This window comes from Garra rufa, chromosome 5, assembly GCF_049309525.1.
Source record: "Garra rufa chromosome 5, GarRuf1.0, whole genome shotgun sequence".
Taxonomy (NCBI): Eukaryota; Metazoa; Chordata; class Actinopteri; order Cypriniformes; family Cyprinidae; genus Garra; species Garra rufa.
The window spans coordinates 56,080,768-56,102,930 of NC_133365.1; the positions used below are offsets into that span (position 1 = coordinate 56,080,768).

General features: G+C 30.2%; 1 protein-coding gene across 2 annotated transcripts in view; it reads right to left on the minus strand.

Moving 5' to 3' along the window:
- The window catches only part of LOC141335460 (3'-5' RNA helicase YTHDC2-like), a 42,636-nt gene extending 21,148 nt beyond the window's left edge, over positions 1-21,488 (minus strand). For both annotated transcript variants that reach the window (XM_073840934.1, XM_073840933.1), the window contains exons 1-15: positions 21,358-21,488; positions 20,290-20,446; positions 17,972-18,062; positions 17,652-17,851; positions 16,381-16,574; positions 16,084-16,250; positions 14,111-14,213; positions 13,864-14,020; positions 11,847-11,954; positions 7,697-7,845; positions 6,119-6,254; positions 5,913-6,039; positions 1,928-1,993; positions 1,648-1,826; positions 1,476-1,572 (exon numbers count right to left, since the gene is read on the minus strand). In XM_073840934.1, the coding sequence (XP_073697035.1) occupies positions 1,476-1,572; positions 1,648-1,826; positions 1,928-1,993; positions 5,913-6,039; positions 6,119-6,254; positions 7,697-7,845; positions 11,847-11,954; positions 13,864-14,020; positions 14,111-14,213; positions 16,084-16,250; positions 16,381-16,574; positions 17,652-17,851; positions 17,972-18,062; positions 20,290-20,440 (1,925 nt within the window). In that variant the 5' untranslated portion in view covers positions 20,441-20,446; positions 21,358-21,488. The remainder of the gene's footprint in view (positions 1-1,475; positions 1,573-1,647; positions 1,827-1,927; positions 1,994-5,912; positions 6,040-6,118; positions 6,255-7,696; positions 7,846-11,846; positions 11,955-13,863; positions 14,021-14,110; positions 14,214-16,083; positions 16,251-16,380; positions 16,575-17,651; positions 17,852-17,971; positions 18,063-20,289; positions 20,447-21,357) is intronic.
- Between the last annotated feature and the right edge of the window lie 675 nt (positions 21,489-22,163).

Consider the following 22,163-nt stretch of genomic DNA (forward strand, 5'->3'; position numbering starts at 1 on the left):
TGGCTAGCATGTCTCTAACATGATTAGCAAGTTGTTAGCATGTTTAACAAGTTGTTAGCATGTGGCTAGCATGATTAACAAGGTGCTAGAATGTTGCTAGCATATTTCTAGCATGATTAACAAGTTACTAGCATGTTTCTACCATGATTAAGTCGTTAGCATGTGGCTAGTATGTTTCTAACATGATTTGCAAGTTGTTAGCATGTGGCTAGTCAGCTTCTAGCATGATTAACATGTTATTAGCATGATTATCAAGTTGTTCTCATGTTTCTTATCATGACCAACAAGTTGCTAGCATGTTTCTATCATGATTAAGTTGTTAGCATTTGGCTAGCATGTTACTAACATGATTAACAAGTTGTTAGCATGTTTCTAGCATGATTAAGTTGTTAGCATGTGGCTAACATGATTAGCAAGTTGTTAGCATGCATGTTTTTAGCATGATTAACAAGTTGCTAGCATGTTTCTAGCATGATTAAGTTGTTAACATGTGGCTAACATGATTAGCAAGTTGTTAGCATGTGGCTAGTCAGCTTCTAGCATGATTAACATGTTATTAGCATGATTATCAAGTTGTTCTCATGTTTCTTATCATGACCAACAAGTTGTTAGCATGTTTCTAGCATGATTAAGTTGTTAGCATGTGGCTAGCATGATTAAGTTGTTAGCATGTGGCTAGCATGATTAGCAAGTTGTTAGCATGCATGTTTTTATCATGATTAACAATTTGCTAACATGTTTCCACCATGATTAAGTTGTTAGCATGTGGCAAGCATGTTTCTAGGATGATTAGCATGTTACTAGCAAGTTGTTGACATGATTAGCAAGTTGTTAGCATGCATGTTTTAGCATAATTAGCAAATTGGAGTCAATATTCTGGTATTGACAACATTTTTGAAATCTATATCTATTTTCTCTACAGCTGTTTATTTTCTTGACTGCAAGCAATTTTAAAGATATAACTCTTCTTTCAGCAAAGGCCTCACTGCAAAAAATGCTGTTCTTACTTAGATTCTTTGTCTTGTTTCCAGCCAAAATATCTAAAAATTCTTGAATCAGGAATGATTTTCAAGACAAGTAAAAATTATTTTTACTCAAACAATTATTATTCTTAAAACAAGCAAAATAATCTGGCAATGGGGTAAGAAAAATAATCTTATTTCAAGCAGACAACTAGATTATTTTTCTGACCCCATTGTCAGATTATTTAGCTTGTTTTAAGCAAAAACTCACCTAATTTTGACTTGTTTTTACTAAAAACAGGAAAATAATTTTCACTTGTCTCGAAAATCCTTCCTGATTCAAGAATTTGTAGATATTCTGGCTGGAAACAAGACAAAGAATCTAAGTAAGAACAGCATTTTTTGCAGTGTCTTGTGTTCTAATGTAATCATCATGGGGTGGGATAACCAATAATATCTTACTTTAAACAATCCCAACCAAACCCAGTGAATAAAAAGAGTCCACTTTCAGACCTCTGTTGGTGATCCGTAAACCTTTTATCATCAAAGAGGATGCGGTCTCTCAGAGAGACAATCTCATCGTAGCCAGGCAGGAATATCAGCACTGCTCCTGAGAATGAAACATATGAGCCTGATTAATAGCGGTTTCAACATAGTTGTGTTATCAAACGAAAGAAAGACTGACCCTCATCAGAGCTCTGGCAGATGTTGAAGAGCAGATGCAGGATCAGATCCAGGTCCACTTTCTCATCGTCGAAGCTGTGATGATACGCTTTGAGCAGCTCCTGGTCTTCAGGATTCATCTCTGAGGAGGCCGTCTGAACCAGAGACGACTCGTCCAGCTCCCCTGCTTCAGCACACCATCTGAACACACACACAGTCACAATACATGACCATAGTCTACCCAGATACCCTCCGCAGGGGCTGTACAGTCAGACTGAAATCAAATCAAAGGCAGGGCTCACATGTGAGACTCCAGCAGATCTACAGCCTCAGTTTGACTGAAGTGTCTGGCCCAGTCAAGAGCCGTCCTGAAACAAACAATACATTTGCGTTAAACTGAATTTACTAAGTAAGCAGATGCTTTAAACAGTGACTTTACTACAAAAATGTTTTTCTTACTTAGATTTTTTGTTTTGTTTCCAGCCAAAATATCGAAAAATTCTTAAATCAAGAAGGATTTTCTAGACGAGTAAAAATTATTTTCTTGTTTTCAGAAAAAAGAAGTCAAAATTAAGCGAGTTTTTGCTTAAAATAAGCAAAATAATCCGTAACATAAGCAGAAAACTAGATTATTTTGCTTGTTTCAAGCAAAAAACTCGCTTAATTTTGACTTTTTTTTCTGAAAACAATTTTTTTTTACTTGTCTAGAAAATCCTTCCTGTTTCAAGAATTTTTCGATATTTTGGCTGGAAACAAGACACAAAATCTAAGTAAGAAAGGCACTTTTTGCAGTGAAGCAGATGCTTTAAACAATGACTTTACTGCAAAAATGCTTTCCTTACTTAGATTTTTTGTTTGTTTCCAGACAAAATATTGAAAAATTCTTAAATCAAGAAGGATTTTCTAGACGAGTAAAAATTATTGTCTTGTTTTCAGAAAAAATCAAGTCAAAATTAAGCGAGTTTTTGCTTAAAATAAGCAAAATAATCCGTAAAATAAGCAGAAAACTAGATTATTTTGCTTGTTTTCAAGCAAAAACTCACTTAATTTTGACTTGTTTTTTCTAAAAACATGACAATTTTTACTTGTCTAGAAAATCCTTCCTGTTTCAAGAATTTTTTGATTTTTTGGCTGGAAACAAGACACAAAATCTAAGTAAGAAAAGCATTTTTTGCAGTGAAGCAGATGCTTTAAACAATGACTTCACTGCAAAAATGTTTTTCTCACTTAGATTTTTGTGTTTTGTTTCCAGCCAAAATATTGAAAAATTCTTAAATCAAGAAGGATTTTCTAGACGAGGAAAAATTATTTTCTTGTTTTCAGAAAAAAGAAGTCAAAATTAAGTGAGTTTTTGCTTAAAATAAGCAAAATAATCCGTAAAATAAGCAGAAAACTAGATTATTTAGCTTGTTTCATGCAAAAACTCACCTCATTTTAACATCTTTTTTTTTCTGAAAACAAGACAATAATGTTTAGAAAATCCTTCTTGATTTAAGATTTTTTTTTAGATATTTTGGCTGGAAACAAGCCAAACACATCTAAGTAAGAAAAGCATTATTTGCAGTGTTGCATCTGGTGCTTGTTACTGAACTTGTTAGAGTCAAACAACTTTGATACATTTTTTTGTCACATTTTAATGCTGATTGAGTTATGAATTTGTCACAAAGTGATGTGCAAAGCAGGCTTTTTACTGAAGGATACATAATCTGAAAGCTGAATAAATAAGCTTTCCATTGATGTATGGTTTGTTAGGACAATAGGACAATATTGGGGTGAGGTACAGCTATTTGAAAATCTGGAATTTGAGGGTGCAAACATTTTTTTTTTGAGAAAATCGCCTTTAAAGTTGTCCAAGTGAAGTTCTTAGCAATGCATATTACTAATTAAAAATTAAGTTTTGATATATTTGCAATAGGAAATTTACAAAATTTCTTTGTGGAACGCAATCTTTACTTAATATTTTACTGATTTTTGGCATAAAAGAAAAAATTATAATTTTGACCTATACAATGTTTTTTTTTTTTTTGGTCCAGGGTCACATATAATAAGTGATTGAAGTGATTGTACTCACTGTAACTCATATCACAGAATGTTTTTGAAAAACTAAATTAACTACAATTAATATTTTAATATTATAGTTCTTTTTTATATTTTTATTTTTTTCATATTATGTTTTCATTATAATTTCACTCAAATTGTAAGTAATTTTGTACATTTATTATTATTATTATTATTATTATTTAAATTTTCATTAAATCTAAAATAACTAGAACGAAACAAACTAGAGCTAACAAATAAAAATTATATATAATCTATTATCAACTATCTACAAATAATCCATATAGAATTTTTTTTTAAATAAAAATGACAAACACACAAAATTACTAAAACTTCAAGTGAAAATGAAAACAAAATACAGTATAAATATATATGAATATCTCAATTTTTAACAATTTTATGTATATAATTTTCTTTTATGCCAAAAAAATCAGTAAGATATTAAGTAAACATCATGTTCCTTAAAAATATTTTGTAACTGTCCTACCGTAAATATATCAAAACTTCATTTTTGATTAGTAAAATGCACTGCTAAAAATTTGCAGATTTTAAATAGTTGTATCTCGTCCAAATATTGTCCTATCCTAACAAACCATAACTCACAACTCACTTGTTTAACTGGGTTTTCTTTGTCTACTTTCAGGACTTATATGAAAATCTGATGTTTTGGGTCATATTTATGGAGAAATATCAAAAATTCTAAACTCTCAAACTTCACAAACTTTCAAGCACCATTGTACATATGTGACCGTGGACCACAAAACCAGTCATAAGGCTAAATTTGACAAAACTGAGATTTATACATCATATGAAAGCTCAATAAATAAGCTTTATATTGATGTAGGGTTTGTTAGGATAGAACAATATTTGGCCGAGATACGTCTATTTGAAAATCTGGAATCTGAGGATGCAAAAAAATCAAAATACTGAGAAAATCACCTTTAAAGTTGTCCAAATTAAGTTCTTAACAATGCATATTATTAATCAAAAATTACATTTTGATATGTTTACAGTAGGAATTTTACAAAAAATCTTCATGGAACTTTACTTAATTTCCTAATGATTTTTGGCATAAAAGAAAAATCAAAAATTTTGACCCATACAATGTATTTTTGGCTATTGCTACAAATATACCCCAGCGACTTACAGGGTTTCTGCAGATATGAACAAGTGAAATTTAAGACTTTTTAAGACCTTTTTAATACCACCTTATATGAAATTTAAGACCTTAACCTGTAATGGAAATAGATATTATATTACATGCATATGTGATATTTAATGTGTTTAATGTAAAAAGTAAACAAAATTTCATGGCTGTCATAAATTAAATTTATTACTACGATATACAGTGAACTTTCCATATCAGCAGATACTATTCCACACAAAATATCCCCATAAAAGTACCACTAGAAATATCTGATTTAAAAAAAAAAATTCTGAAGCGATTTTTTTTTTTTTACTTTTGAAATGTATGCGTACCTTTGAAATTTATTTTATGAATTTATCAATAAATTCTAAATGGCTGTTAGCAGTGAGATTACATAATTTACACTGCAAAATTAAAAGTGAGATTAATGTTTTAAATACACTTATTGATTTATAAATATATATATTATAAATGTTATATAAATACTGCGATTCTGTCTGAAGACGCAGAAACTTCCACAGAGGGAGAAAAAAATCTACAGTTGTTAGCAACTGGCCTTAGCCAAGCCCTATATTCAGTTTTTCCAAGCCCAGTTTCGCTAAACTTGCACTTCCCCATAGCTAAAAAGTTAAATCCATTTGACTTCTGCGGTACAATCCGAGAGAGACTCGCGCCAATAACAGAAAGCTGATTGGCTATTGCATGCTGGTCTCATTTGTAGTTTAAATTCAGCAAATTATATTTGGAATAGTGAAATAAAGAACTACAACACCACGGAAACAACAAAAAGAGAATTTAAATGAGCATTAGAGGTAGCATTACATGGACATCGGAAAAATAAGACCTGTGTAAAATTATTTAAGACCTAGAACAGCGAATTTAAGACTTTTTAAGGCCTAAAATTTTGATTTTTAAATTTTAGACTTTTTAAGACCCCGCGGAAACCCTGGACTTAAGACTGGTTTTGTGCTCCAGGGTCACATATAAAGTAATGGGCATATAACCCTGCAGTGAGCTATCAATAACTGCGGTCAAACCCATATTTGCTGTGTGTTTTGTGTTTGTGCTCTCTGACTCCTCACCAGCCGTTGGAGGCCTTGACGTTGACGTTTGCGCCCATGCTGAGCAGCTGCTCCATCTGGCTGAGAAAGCCTCGTCCGGCGGCCACCATCAGCGGCGTGGCACTCGTCTCGCTGTGACTGTAATCCACTGTAAAAGCGAAACAAGTGTGAGATCAGCACAGCTGACACCTGCTCTGAAAGCAGAAGCTCATATAAGACTTCATTACCACTGATGTTCTCGTTCAGGATCAGATTGAAGAGCTGTACGAAGGCGTCGGCGTCCTGGTTCAAGAAGATGCTGGAGATGCAGGCGTCCATTTCTTTGAGCAGCCAGGGCTCTAATGTGGCCACGTCTTTCTCGCTCTGAGCACACGGATGACAGAAACGCTTTGAAATCAGAGCGTATTTCAGCAAACACTAGGGATGCACCTGAATGACAATTCTTGGCCGAAACCAAACAAAATGAAAGACTGGGCCGAAGGCCGATTACACTGCGAAAAATGCTTTTCTATCTTAGAGTTTTTTTGTATTGTTTCCAGCCAAAATATCTACAAATTCTTGAATCAAGAAGGATTTTCTAGACAAGTAAAAATTATTTTCTTGTTTTAATAAAAAACAGGTCAAAATTAAATGAGTTTTTGCTTGAAACAAGCTAAATAATCTGCCAATGGGGTAAGAAAAATAATCATATTTCAAGCAGACAACTAGATTATTTTTCTCACCCCATTGGCAGATTATTTAGCTTGTTTCAAGCAAAAACGCACTTAATTTTGACCTGTTTTTTATTAAAACAAGACAATAATTTTTACTTGTCTAGAAAATCCTTCTTGATTCAAGAATTTGTAGATATTTTGGCTGGAAACAATACAAAAAAAATCTAAGCTTGAAAAGCATTTTTTTTTTTTCGTTTTTTGCCCCATGTATTTTGCCATTTTTTTCACCATTGCATAAATTAAATAGCCAAATTGTGCTTTTTACAGTTTTGTCTTGCTTTTCAAAGAAAAATATCAATTACAAAACAAAAATTAAAAAATATTTACTTAACATCAAACATTTGTAACATTCTGGTAGACATTATAGCCTACCAACAAACCACAATTTTAACCTAAAATTAATAAGTTAGTAAAATAATATTCGTTGGCCATTTTGAAGACCTCCTTCTTAAATCAGGCATGAGTTTTCAATGTACAAATATACTTCTTTTGAAACATTCCAATTTGAAAACTATGTGAATGTTATAATACATGTATTAATAGAGCTGTTGTAATTAATTATTCTAATGACAACACTAACATTTCTGAATGTCGTCTTTTATTTAGTGGTAAACCCGCAAGAAGAGCTCAGTCCTAGTTTTTGCTGGCAGCAGCAGATTTGTGAATGATTGTCATCTTTGGTCTTTGAACCCTGGCTAAGGAGCTGCTGTCAGAATAAACACAATTGGTGTCTGGTGTATTAGACAACAGAACGTTCTGGAGTTGATTGACTAATGGATGATTTCAGTCATCATACAGTAACCTTTCTCTTCTCATGAAGACATGCGATGCGCTTCTAAACAGTCTCTCGCTGTCGCTGCTGGGAATGAGTTTTGTGTCTTTCTCGGACAGTTTTAAATGCTTCCACACTGACCACATGTTTGCTGCATTAGATCACTTCATTGTTAGCTATTATTTATTCTGCCTTTTCATTAAATCAGCTGAACACTGAGTTTTTTTTATATTTTTGGCTGAATAATTTCAGTTGCAGAACATTCGTTGCATCCCTAGCAAACACACTGAGAATGGCCTGCAGAGAAGCAAAGAAAGTACCATCTGGCTGAAGATGCTGTCACCGCCGTCATCCAGGAGGTCGTTCTCCTGCAGGACACAAGTGGACGTCTTTTCTCTCTGAGGTTCCGGCTGTAGGACGTCCTGATGAGCGTCACACCACTCTGTCAGAGACGTCTGCTGTCTCTCCTCTGAACAAACACAGACTCATGGTCAGTTGCTGTAACCGCTTTCCTTGATGGATGTTAAAAATAGTTGTGCACTTCAAATTTTTTTGGAAACTACAATACACTAAAATAAAAATAAAAAAACTATGAATGCATTTTTAAAAACAACAAAATCTAATAAAAATGACAAAAACATAAAAGACAATTACTAAAACGTTAACTACACAGCAAAAAATGATTTTCTTACTTAGTATTTTTGTCTTGCTTTCTAGTATAAATATCTAAAAATTCTAGAATCAAGATGAATTTACTTTAAATATTAGGTAATGTTTTCTTAAAATAAATTTGTTAGTTTTTGCTTAAAACAAGTGGAGGAAGAAAAAAAATCTTGTTTGGCCTTTGAATTAAGATTATTTTTCTAACCCCATTGGCAGATATTTTTGGATGTTTTAAGCAAAAACTAACAACATTTTGATTTTATTTAGAAAACAAGACTTAATATCTTAAATGACTTTACTTGCCAAATAAATGCATCTTGATTCAAGAATGTTTAGATATTTATACTAGAAAACAAGACAAGAAAAAACATTTTTGCTGTGTAAAATTAACATGAATGTAATTGCTTTCCTTGGTGGATACAGATTTGCTGTTATTAATGTTAAAAATAGTTGTGCACTTCAAATTTTTTTGGAAACTACAATACACTAAAATAAAAATAAAAACTCTAAATGCATTTTTAAAAACAACAAAATCTAATAAAAATGACAAAAACATAAAAGAAAATTACTAAAACTTTAACTACACTGCAAAAAATGATTTTCTTACTTAGTATTTTTGGCTTGCTTTCTAGTATAAATATCTAAAAATTCTAGAATCAAGATGAATTTACTTTAAATATTAGGTCTTGCTTTCTTAAAATACATTTGTTAGTTTTTGCTTAAAACAAGTGGAGGAAGAAAAAAAAATCTTGTTTAGCCTTTGAATTAAGATTATTTTTCTAACCCCATTGGCAGATATTTTTGCATATTTTAAGCAAAAATTAACAACATTTTGATTTTATTTAGAAAACAAGACTTAATATCTTAAACGACTTTACTTGCCAAATAAATGCATTCTTGATTCAAGAATGTTTAGATATTTATACTAGAAAACAAGACAAGAAAAAACATTTTTGCTGTGTAAAATTAACATGAATGTAATTGTTTTCCTTGGTGGATACAGATTTGCTGTTATTAATGTTAAAAATAGTTGTGCACTTAACTTTTTTTGGAAACTACAATACACTAAAATAAAAATAAAAACTCTAAATGCATTTTTAAAAACAACAAAATCTAATAAAAATGACAAAAACATAAAAGAAAATTACTAAAACTTTAACTACACTGCAAAAAATGATTTTCTTACTTAGTATTTTTGTCTTGCTTTCTAGTATAAATATCTAAAAATTCTAGAATAAAGAAGGATTTACTTTAAATATTAGGTCTCGTTTTTTTAAAATACATTTGTTAGTTTTTGCTTAAAACAAGTGGAGGAAGAAAAAAAAAATTTCTAACCCCATTGGCAGATATTTTTGGATGTTTTAAGCAAAAATTAACAACATTTTGATTTTATTTAGAAAACAAGACTTAATATCTTAAATGACTTTACTTGCCAAATAAATGCATCTTGATTCAAGAATGTTTAGATATTTATACTAGAAAACAAGACAAGAAAAAACATTTTTGCTGTGTAAAATTAACATGAATGTAATTGCTTTCCTTGGTGGATACAGATTTGCTGTTATTAATGTTAAAAATAGTTGTGCACTTCAAATTTTTTTGGAAACTACAATACACTAAAATAAAAATAAAAACTCTAAATGCATTTTTAAAAACAACAAAATCTAATAAAAATGACAAAAACATAAAAGAAAATTACTAAAACTTTAACTACACTGCAAAAAATGATTTTCTTACTTAGTATTTTTGGCTTGCTTTCTAGTATAAATATCTAAAAATTCTAGAATCAAGATGAATTTACTTTAAATATTAGGTCTTGCTTTCTTAAAATACATTTGTTAGTTTTTGCTTAAAACAAGTGGAGGAAGAAAAAAAAATCTTGTTTAGCCTTTGAATTAAGATTATTTTTCTAACCCCATTGGCAGATATTTTTGCATATTTTAAGCAAAAATTAACAACATTTTGATTTTATTTAGAAAACAAGACTTAATATCTTAAACGACTTTACTTGCCAAATAAATGCATTCTTGATTCAAGAATGTTTAGATATTTATACTAGAAAACAAGACAAGAAAAAACATTTTTGCTGTGTAAAATTAACATGAATGTAATTGTTTTCCTTGGTGGATACAGATTTGCTGTTATTAATGTTAAAAATAGTTGTGCACTTAACTTTTTTTGGAAACTACAATACACTAAAATAAAAATAAAAACTCTAAATGCATTTTTAAAAACAACAAAATCTAATAAAAATGACAAAAACATAAAAGAAAATTACTAAAACTTTAACTACACTGCAAAAAATGATTTTCTTACTTAGTATTTTTGTCTTGCTTTCTAGTATAAATATCTAAAAATTCTAGAATAAAGAAGGATTTACTTTAAATATTAGGTCTCGTTTTTTTAAAATACATTTGTTAGTTTTTGCTTAAAACAAGTGGAGGAAGAAAAAAAAAATTTCTAACCCCATTGGCAGATATTTTTGGATGTTTTAAGCAAAAATTAACAACATTTTGATTTTATTTAGAAAACAAGACTTAATATCTTAAATGACTTTACTTGCCAAATAAATGCATCTTGATTCAAGAATGTTTAGATATTTATACTAGAAAACAAGACAAGAAAAAACATTTTTGCTGTGTAAAATTAACATGAATGTAATTGCTTTCCTTGGTGGATACAGATTTGCTGTTATTAATGTTAAAAATAGTTGTGCACTTCAAATTTTTTTGGAAACTACAATACACTAAAATAAAAATAAAAACTCTAAATGCATTTTTAAAAACAACAAAATCTAATAAAAATGACAAAAACATAAAAGAAAATTACTAAAACTTTAACTACACTGCAAAAAATGATTTTCTTACTTAGTATTTTTGGCTTGCTTTCTAGTATAAATATCTAAAAATTCTAGAATAAAGAAGGATTTACTTTAAATATTAGGTCTCGTTTTTTTAAAATACATTTGTTAGTTTTTGCTTAAAACAAGTGGAGGAAGAAAAAAAAAATTTCTAACCCCATTGGCAGATATTTTTGGATGTTTTAAGCAAAAATTAACAACATTTTGATTTTATTTAGAAAACAAGACTTAATATCTTAAATGACTTTACTTGCCAAATAAATGCATCTTGATTCAAGAATGTTTAGATATTTATACTAGAAAACAAGACAAGAAAAAACATTTTTGCTGTGTAAAATTAACATGAATGTAATTGTTTTCCTTGGTGGATACAGATTTGCTGTTATTAATGTTAAAAATAGTTGTGCACTTCAAATTTTTTTAAACTAAAATACACTAAAAAAAAAACAAAAAGAAGAAATTATTACTTTTATTTATCAAGGATGCATTAAATTGATCACAAGTGGCAGTAAAGACATTTATAATATTACAGAAAATTTGTATTTCAAATAAATGCTGTTCTTTCGAACTTTCTATTCATCTCTGAATCATAAAAAATAAAATGCATCAGTTTCCAAAAAAATGGCAGCACAACTGTTTTCAACATTGAATATAATCAGAAATGTTTCTTGAGCAGCGAATCAGCATATTAGAATGATTTCTGAAGAATCATGTGACACTGAAGACGAGTAAGGATGCTGAAAATTCAGCTGCGCATCACAGATATAAATTACATTTTAACAGATATTCACATAGAAAACAGCTGTTTTACATTGTAATAATATTTAACATTTTTACTGTATTTTTGATCAAATAAATGCAGCCTTGTTGAGCAGAAGAGACTTTACATTACAAAAATCATAATTATTAAAAATCTTCTGACAGTGTATTTTAGCTATAAGCATCACCTTTCTGCGCCTCCTTCTTGTATTTCATCATGTCTTTATTGGTGTATCCGGTGGTCCGCAGGATGTCCTCCAGAAAGAGCTGCTTGACCTCATATGGGGAGCCTTTGACTTTAAATAAAATTTAATGTTATTATTCAACACTTTTATCTGAAAGAACCATATAACCCTGGACCATAAAACCAGTCATAAGCATCAATTTTTCGAAAGTGAGATTTATACATTATCTGTTAGGATAGGACACTATTTGGCCGAGACAAAACTATTTGGAAAATCTGGAATCTGAGGGCGCAAAAAAATCTAAATATTGAGAAAATTGCCTTTAAAGTTGTCCAAATGAAGTTCTTAGCAATGCATATTACTAATCAAAAATTAAGTTTTGATACACTGCAAAAAATGCTTTTCTAGCTTAGATTTTTTTGTCTTGTTTCCAGACAAAATATCAAAAGAATTTCTATACGAGTAAAAATTTTTATAAATCAAAATTAAATGGGGTAAGCAAAAAATCTTATTTCAAACAGACAAAACAAGATTATTTTTCTGACCCCATTGGCAGATTATATTGTTTGTTCTATGCAAAAACTCACTTAATTTTGTCTTAGTTTTTTCTGAAAACAAGAAAATGATTTTTACTCATCTAGAAAACCCTTGATTTAAGAATTTTTAGATATTTTGTCTGGAAACAAGACAAAAATCTAAGCTAGAAAAGCATTTTTTGCTGTGTATTTTTACGGTAGGAAATTTACAAAATATGTTCACGGAACATGATCTTTACTTGATATCCTAATGATTTTTGGCATAAAAGAAAAATCAATTATTCTAACCCATACGATGTATTTTTGGCTATTGCTACAAATATAGACACGCGTGTTACTTAAGACTGGTTTTGTGCTCCAGGGTCACATATTTGATATTTCTCAGGGTTGTGCTTCATTCAGAATTAAACTAAGAATGCCTTTATGTTATGAAGTCCAACTCAATTCATGAACGCAAGACATTTGCAGAATTATTTCTAAATGAAATGCAAAGTTAAGAAAGTATTTAAATAATGGATTCAACTTAAATATATTATACAGTGCATTGCAAAAGTATTCACACCCCTTCATTTTATTCACATTTTGTTTTGTTGCAGCATTATGTTAAACTGCTTTAAATGACTTTTTTTTCCACATCAATCTACATCTCATACTCCATAATGACAGCACAAAACAGGTTTGTAACAACTTTGCAAATTTATTAGAAATAAAAAAACTGAAAAGATCCCGTTGCATAAGTATTCATACCCTTTTCTGGGACACTGGAAATGTATCTCAGGAGCATCATATTGCTTCTAGATGTTCCTACACTTGGAGTGGAGTTAAACTGTGGCAAATTCATTTGAATGAGTCTGATTTAGAAAGACACACACCTCTCAGAAAAGGTCTAACAGCTGAAAATGCAGATCAGAGCAAAAACCAAGATAACTGCCTGTAGAGCTCAGTGACAGACTTGCGTTAAGGCGATGATCTAGAGAAGAGTTCAGAAACAAATCTGCTGCATTGAAGGTTGACAGAAGCATTCTCCATAATGGAAGACGACTGGAACAACTAGGACTCTAGAAAATGTCCAAGCTGACAGAGATGGAGAGGTGAAAAGGTGAGGCAAAGAATGGCAGATAATTGCCAAATGCAGATGTGCAAAGATGCTCACATCAGACCCAAAAACACTTGAGGCTGTAAAGCTGCTTCAACTATGGACTGAGTTAAGGGTATGAATACTCATGCAATCTACTTACTTCAGTGTTTTATTTTTAATACATTTGTCAAATTTGCAAATCTTTGCTTTGTCATTATTATGGTGTATGGAGTGTAAACTGATGTGGGGAACAACTCATTTAAAGCAGTTTAACATAATGCTGCAACAAAACAAAACGTAAAAAAAAAACTTAAAGGGTATGAATACTTTTGCAAGGCACTGTATATATAAATGAACTTTTCTTTGCCTCTATCATAACACATGGTTTTTCTATCGGTTCTCTTACTGTGAATAACAGGACAGGCTCCGAAGTATCTGACAAAGAGATTGACGTCCAGAGCAGCGCTGGACAGGATGAGCTTCAGAGACGGCGTCTTCTGGACCAGCTCCTTCATCTTGGTGAGTAAGAAGTCGGTCAGACCGTCTCGCTCGTGCACCTCGTCCTACAGGAAGAGCAACAATTAAGATTGCGGTCTGTAAAACACTGTCTCTGATTCAGATAAACATTAGACTAGAGTTTGTGTGCTGCTCACCACAATGACGTGTGTGACGGTGGACAGGGCTTTGTCTCCAGACATCATCGTCCGCAGTAGAACTCCACTCGTGCAAAACGTCAGCAGGGTTTTAGGGGAAACTCTGATGAGGAGCAAATACCAACAATTCATCAGTACGACTGGTTATTTAGATGGAAACACATCTGTTCTAATATATAAACATGGTTCTGTCATGCTGACTAGCTGTAAAGAGTAGGAGAGTGAGATATATAGCATCTACACTGCTTTTTTTTTAGTTTTTTAGTATTAGTATTAGTATTTCCAGCCAAAATACCTAAAAATTCTTAAATCAAGAAGGATTTTCTAGACAAGTAAAAATTATTGCTTTCTTTTCAGAAAAAAAAACAAGTCAAAATTGAGTGCATTTTTGGTTAAAACAAGCCAAATAATCTGCCAATAGGGTAAGCAAAAAAATCTTATTTCAAATAGAAAACAAGATTATTTTTCTTACCCTATTGGCAGATTATTTAGCTTGTTTCAAGCAAAAACACACTTAATTTTGACTTGGTTTTTTCTGAAAAGAAAACAATAATTTTTACTTGTCTAGAAAATGCTTCTGGATATTTTGGCTAGAAACAAGACAAAAAATCAAATTAAGAAAAGGATTTTTTGCAGTGTATAGGAATCTGAAATCAGCACATTCTTTGCAGAAGACTCATTAAGACCTAATTTTCAATTTTAAAATCATTTCACAATTAAATTTACTAAAAAGAAAACTCATTGCATTATTTATGCATTTGTAATTGTAAATGCAATAATTATTAATATATCATAAAAAAAAACTTCCCGTTACTTGAAATAAAATAAGTGTTAACTAATGAAAATACTAAAACTGAAACTGAAATAAAAATGAATAAAAACTACAAATGCATTTTTGAAAACAACAAAATGTAATAAAAATGTCAAAAACACACAAGTCAATTATTAAACGTTAACCACACTGCAAAAATTATTTTCTTATTTAGTATTTTTGTCTTGTTTTCTAATATAAATATCTAAAAAAAATTCTAGAATCAAGATGAATTTACTACTTTACAAGTAAAACCACTTAAGATATTATGTTTTGTTTTCTAAAAAAGTTATCAAAATTTTCGTTTTTGCTTAAAACAAGCTAAAATATCTGCCAATGGGGTAAGAAAAAAAAATCTTGTTTCGCCTTTGAATTAAGATTATTTTTCTTACTCCATTGGCAGATATTTTTGCTTGTTTTAAGCAAAAACTAACACATTTTTTTTTTAAACAAGACTTAATATCATGAATGATTTTTCTTGTCAAGTAAATGCATCTTGATTCAAGAATGTTTAGATATTTATACTAGAAAACAAGACAAAAATACTAAGTAAGAAAATAATTTTTTACAGTGTAAAATTAACATGAATGCAGAAAATACAAATATAAAACTATGATAAAAAATGATAATATAAATATACAATAACAATAACACAATACACACACAACAGATATTGAAATAAAATATATTTTAAAATCGTAAAATATTGTCTAATTATGGTTCTCACTAAAACCCCAGAAAATACTATATTTTTTGTCAACATGATGGATCTTTAGTTTAACTAATAAAAATAACTAAAACTAAAATAAAAATTAATAAAAACTACATATACATATTTAAAAAAAAAAAAAAAATCTAATAAATATGTCCCAAACATACAATTACTAAAATGATAACTAAAATGAACATAAAAGCAGAAAATATAAATACTAAACTAAACATAATTAAAAATGCACCAATAAAAATAATATAAATTTAAAAATACTAATTTTAACAAACAAAAATATAATAGTATCTCCATGACACTACAATAACAGACTTTGAAATAAAACATAACGCAAAAAAAAACAAAAACCACACTCAGTAAAATACTGTCTAATTACGTTTATCAACAAAACACTGATATTTTTTTGCAATATCACTCTGCCCCATGATGCAGTACCTGCTCTCCAGACGGATCTGATATCCGATGGTCTGTCCGATCTTCTCGCCGCGCTCAGACGCCACACGCTCCGCCACAGCGATGGTGGCCAGCCTCCTGGGCTGAGTGCAGAAGATCCGGCAGGGAATGGCGTTCCGGCAGCAGTCGTCCAGCAGGAACTGAGGGATCTGAGAGAACAAGTCCACAATGATTTATTCTCTCATTAAAAAACATGCTTCTCACATGATTAACATGTTACTAACTTAGCATAATTAGCATGCCACCAGCATGTTTTTGCTAGTGTCTGACAGTTGTCACCTGTGTGGTTTTTCCTGAGCCGGTTTCGCCCAAGACCAGCACCACCTGGTTCTCCCTGATGGTTTTGATGATCTCCTCCTGACGTTCGTACACCGGCAGCACTCTCCGGAAACAGTCCAGCTCAGATGGGCCTCGCTTCTGAGGAACCTGAGATATACCGTGACTCAGACGACCGCTGGTCCTGCTTTTACTGTCTACAGGAGTGAGAAGAACATTGCAAAATTAAAAAAAATAATAATAATAAAAAATAGATTCAGATTCAAATTGGAGACCATACAAAATATATATATATATATAAAAAAAAAAAAAAAAAAAAAAAAGATTAGCATTTTAGGGCCCTATGAAAAACTTTTTTATTTAAAATATATATATTTTTTAATTCTAATATTTCTTGATTGTTTTTTTTTTAATTAATCTGCATTCTTATTCTATTTTATTACAATTCTGACACTTTTAATAAATTATTAGAATTTTAAAACAATTAATCAATTTAACAACAATTTATTAAAGGTTTAACAAAAACTTAATTTTTAAGGTCCTGTGAAATTAATGTTGCAAGAACTTTATTTTTGGACCCTGTTTTAATGGTTTAATTAATTTATATTTACACACACACACACACACACACACACACACACACACACACACACACGTATATATTAAAGAAAAAATGTTAGGTTTATATATGAAAAAGATTTATATAGAATATCAATTATATAAATATATACGTGTAAATATTTTCAAAATAAATACTGTATGTATTTTTACATACATAATAAATTTACACAGTATTTTGCAAACAAAAACGTTTATTTTGGATGCGTTCGGATTAATCGTTTGACAGCACTAATTTTTTAATAATCAAAAAGCATGTTTAATAATCATTTAATAATCAAAGGATATTTTACAATAAAATGAAATTAAATGTTACATTTTTCAGAAATTCTGTGTTTTAATTTTTCTGGATTTATTCTTCAATAATACATTTATTTGATATTATTATCAAATATAGTGGTAATCAAATTAATTCATAAAATGTAAAAAAGACAGAGTGCTGCGCAACAGAGGTTTACAGTTTTAATTTACGGACAAAAACGGTTATACTCCTCAAAAAGTAGTTTTATTATTTTATGAATAATTTTACTAATATTTTATTTTAGAATTAAAATAGCAATATTTTTAGAAATATATTTCTGCCATGATTTCTTCAAGTTAAACCAAACTTTTATTTGGAGGGTTGTGTTGAAGATCTTTGTGTTTCTGTGACTCACCGCTGGCATCAGGGGAAGTGAAGACGGCTCTCTCTGTTCGTGGCTGTAGTTCTCCGCGCTCTTTACTGGTGATGGGGAACCTCTGCAGGAGGCTCTGGACCATGTGTTTGGAGCTGTGAGAGAGACTACAGCTCATGGTGGAGCGAGACCCCTCCGTCCCATCCTTCTTCTTCACTGTAAGATATCGACTGGAGCCTTTCCTGCAACAACAGATTGCAAAAAATTCATATTATTCTCATTACTATTAGAATTTACATTACTATTAGTCCATTACTGAACAGGAGCTTCATGACTGCATTTGCCATGTAAACTTAACTTACCCTCTGCTTTTTGAGACGTAACCCAGTGATTGAGCAAGCCGATGTATGAACGCTCTCTCAGAATTCGTCAGTGAAGAAGGGAAATCCAGCTCTATGGGACAAAACAACATCTTTAAACCCTTAAAAATGAAATGCCCAAACCAGGGCCACAGTCGGCCCACGATGACCTTGCTTTACCATAAGACAGGGAAAAATCATACCATTGAATTTATATTTTGGTTTTTCTAATTTATTTTCACATTGAAATTTAAAATAACAATAAAAATACATTAAAAAAATTATTTCCTTTTTTTTTAATAATAATGAGATTTAGTCTTTTACACTCATCAAAGTTCCACTTATTTGATAAAAAATACAGAAAAAAGTTATAAAATATTATTGCAATTCAAAATAACAGTTTTATTATTTTAATATACTTTAAATTAAATGAAAATGAAATTAAATGTTTTATTTTTCAGAAATTCTGTTTTAATTTTTCTGGATTTATGCTTCAATATTAAATTTATTTCATATTATTATCAAATAAATGTATTTATTTATTACCAAAAATAGTGGTAATCAAATGAATTCATAAAATGTAAAAAAGACAGAGGTTTACATTTTTAATTTAATTAAAACAAGGACAAAAACGGTTATACTCCTTAAAAAAGTAGTTTTATTATTATTATTATTGATTTATATTTTTGTTTTTCTAGTTTATATTTTTACATTGAAATTTAAAATAACAATAAAAATACATAAAAAAAAATTATTTACATTTATTTTTAATAATAATTTGAGATTTAGTCTTTTACACTCATCAAAGTTCCATTTATTTGATAAAAAATACAGAAAAAAAGTTATAAAATATTATTGCAATTCAAAATAACAGTTTTTTTATTTTAATATACTTTAAATTAAATGAAAATGAAATTAAATGTTTTATTTTTCAGAAATTCTGTTTTAATTTTTCTGGATTTATGCTTCAATATTAAATTTATTTCATATTATTATCAAATAAATGTATTTATTTATTACCAAAAATAGTGGTAATCAAATGAATTCATAAAATGTAAAAAAGACAGAGGTTTACATTTTTAATTTAATTAAAACAAGGACAAAAACGTAGTTTTATTATTATTATTATTGATTTATATTTTTGTTTTTTCTAGTTTATATTTTTGCATTGAAATTTAAAATAAAAATACATTTTTTAAAATTATTTACATTTATTTTCAATTCTAAAATTTTTTGACATTTAGTCTTTTACACTCATCAAAGTTCCACTTATTTGATAAAAAATACAGAAAGAAAATAATATTATAAAATAATATTGCAATTTAAAATAACAGTTTTTTATTTTAATATACTTTAAAATGTAATTTATTTCTGTGATGCAAAGCTGAATTTTCATCATCATTCATTGCTGAACAAAAGTATTAATTTCTTTCAAAGGCAGAAAGAAAAAAAAAGAAAAAATACTGACCCCAAACTTTGAAAAGGTGTTTATTGTTACAAAAGTTTTCTATTTTAAATAAATGCTGTTCTTTTTAACGTTTTATTCATCAAAGAATCCGGGAAAAAGTTTCACAGATTGCAAAAAAACTGATAATAAATCAGTTTATTAGAATGATTTCTGAAGGATCATGTGACACTGAAGACTGCAGTAATGATGCTGAAAATTCAGCTTTGCATCACAGGAATAAATAATATTTTAAAGTATATTAAAATAGAAAACCACTATTTTAAATTGCATAAATATTTCAGTATTTTTAATGAAATAAACAAAGCTTTGATGAGCAGAAAATTGTCCTTTAAAAAGCATTAAAAATCTTACTGATCCCAAACTTTTGAGCAGCAGTGTGTGAATATATGTATATGTGTGTGTGTATGTGTGTGTGTGTGTGTGTGTGTGTATATATATATGCTAGGATATACCGCAATATTTACTGAATATTTCATAATATTACTTTTTTTCTGTATTTTTTTATCAAATAAGTGGAACTTTGATGAGCATAAAAGACTCAATCTCAATTTTTTTATAATTAAAAATAAATGTAAATCCAATGGCATGTTTTTTTCCCTGTTTTTCTCCCTCTGATCCCAAACTTTTGAGCAGCAGTGTATATATATATATATGCTAGGATATACTGCAACATTTGCTTTTGGCCAAAGACCCTCAGTCAAATTCATTTTTTGGCTCTTTATATTAAAATGTTTGGGGACCTTTGCCCTAAAACAAATCAAAAAGCAAATGCAATAAAAGTCAAAAATCAAATGATGATAAAGTGCATGTTTTAGCCAACTTTGTTCAGAAAACTCTTGAAATGAGTTAAAACCTTTGTCGTCGCTGTACCGGAACCTCTCCAGCGCAATATTGACAGCGATTTTGACTTCTTCATCGATCCTGATGTCTTTGAATCCTTTAGCTTTCATAGAAGCCGTCTGTTTGGACGGGTTTGTGTGGGATTTCTGGCCTCCGCGTGACATTTCTCCCTGTATTCAAGAAGAGAAAATCAAAATAATGGATTATTCTGTCAGTAACTCCACATTAGAGACTGAAAATGGCTAAATATTACATATCTAATCATTTAATTGTGCTTTTATTGACAAGATTAATATGAAGTGATGACTGGCTTCTTAATACACTGCAAAAAATGCTTTTCTTGCTTAAATTTTCTGTCTTGTCTCCAGCCAAAATATCTAAAAATTCTAAAATCAAGATGGATTTTCTAGACGAGTAAAAATGATCATTTTCAGAAAAAACAAGTCAAAATTAAGTGTGTTTTTGCTTGAAACAAGCTACATAATCTGCCAATGGGGTAAGAAAAATAATCTTGTCTTCTGTTTGAAATAAGATTTTTTTTTCTTACCTCACTGGCAGATTAATTGGCTTCTTCTAAGCAAAAAAAATCACTTACTTCTGGCTTGTTTTTTTCTGAAAACAAGAAAATAATTTGGCCTGGAAACAAGGCAAAAATCTAAATAAGTAGCCTATCTGCTGTATAAGCTGATATCTGCAATAATTTATTGTGTGATATAATAACACAAAAGTACAAGATTTGATTTGATTAGCTGCATTATACATGATTTATTTAACGTTTAAAACATTAAGAACAAACTCACAGAAGATACGTTAATTGAAGAACTCAATGTAAACTCACTGCGTTAGCTGCTAACTTACAGCTAAACTGATTCATTTAACACTAAAATACTATCACTACCGCACTGACACCTGGTCAGGTAACTGTTAGCATAAAGAACAAGAAAATGCAGTGTTTTGTCTTTAATGTTCCTTAATATTGTGTTTTTAGCAATTAAATCCATTCATTGAACTTGACGAGCATCATTAGCATCATTTCGCTACTTATTTACAGAGCAATCATAATAAAACTAAAACATCTTACGTGTTGGAGTATCTGAGGGGGGCAGACCGCGTGAAAACAGACAGTTGTAAGGTGTCCGGAGAGTTTGATTCGGTTTTCTGTCACTGAGGTGTTCGGGTTTGTTGTTTCTCCGGTAGAAAAACGAAACTGAGGCGGCGCTCCGGCTGCGCATGCGCAACAGCGCAGCTCTACAGCTCATGCCACTGACGTCACTACGGTGTGACGCAAACAGGACATTTATTATGGACAAATGTCGATATTGGACTTCTTATACATTCTAAACATCTTTGTAAAACATTTTTGTTTTACAAAATTAATATCGCTTTGATTAAACCACCTTATAATGCACTGTCTATTAAATAAGGTTCGCGCAAGTGCTTAAAGTGCTTGAAATATGTGAATTTGAAATTCAAGTCCTAAAAACTCCTTGAAAATAGCAATATACCTGAAAGAGTACTTAAAAAGTACTTCAATTATCTTTGAAATAAACCGGTCTGGTGTTGAGCTTATGTAACCCCGCCCCTTTTCAGCACTGCTTTAAAGCAGCAGTTCACTTTCAGAACAAAAACGCACAGATAATGTAGCATTGAAGGCATTGACTTATTTGCTCAAGAGTTTGTGGCTTAGACTGAAGCAGAGCAAAAACAGGGGAAATATCAGGTAATGTGTCATATTGTTTCTGGACCTGTTGTACAAAATACGTACATCACACTTGAAATAGCTGTTTTTCTGAATATGAGCAGTCATGTCATGCTTGTGTAAGAATACTTCAATATTACATTGACTATTTAAGCACGTTTTATTTTTTTATTATATTTAATACATTT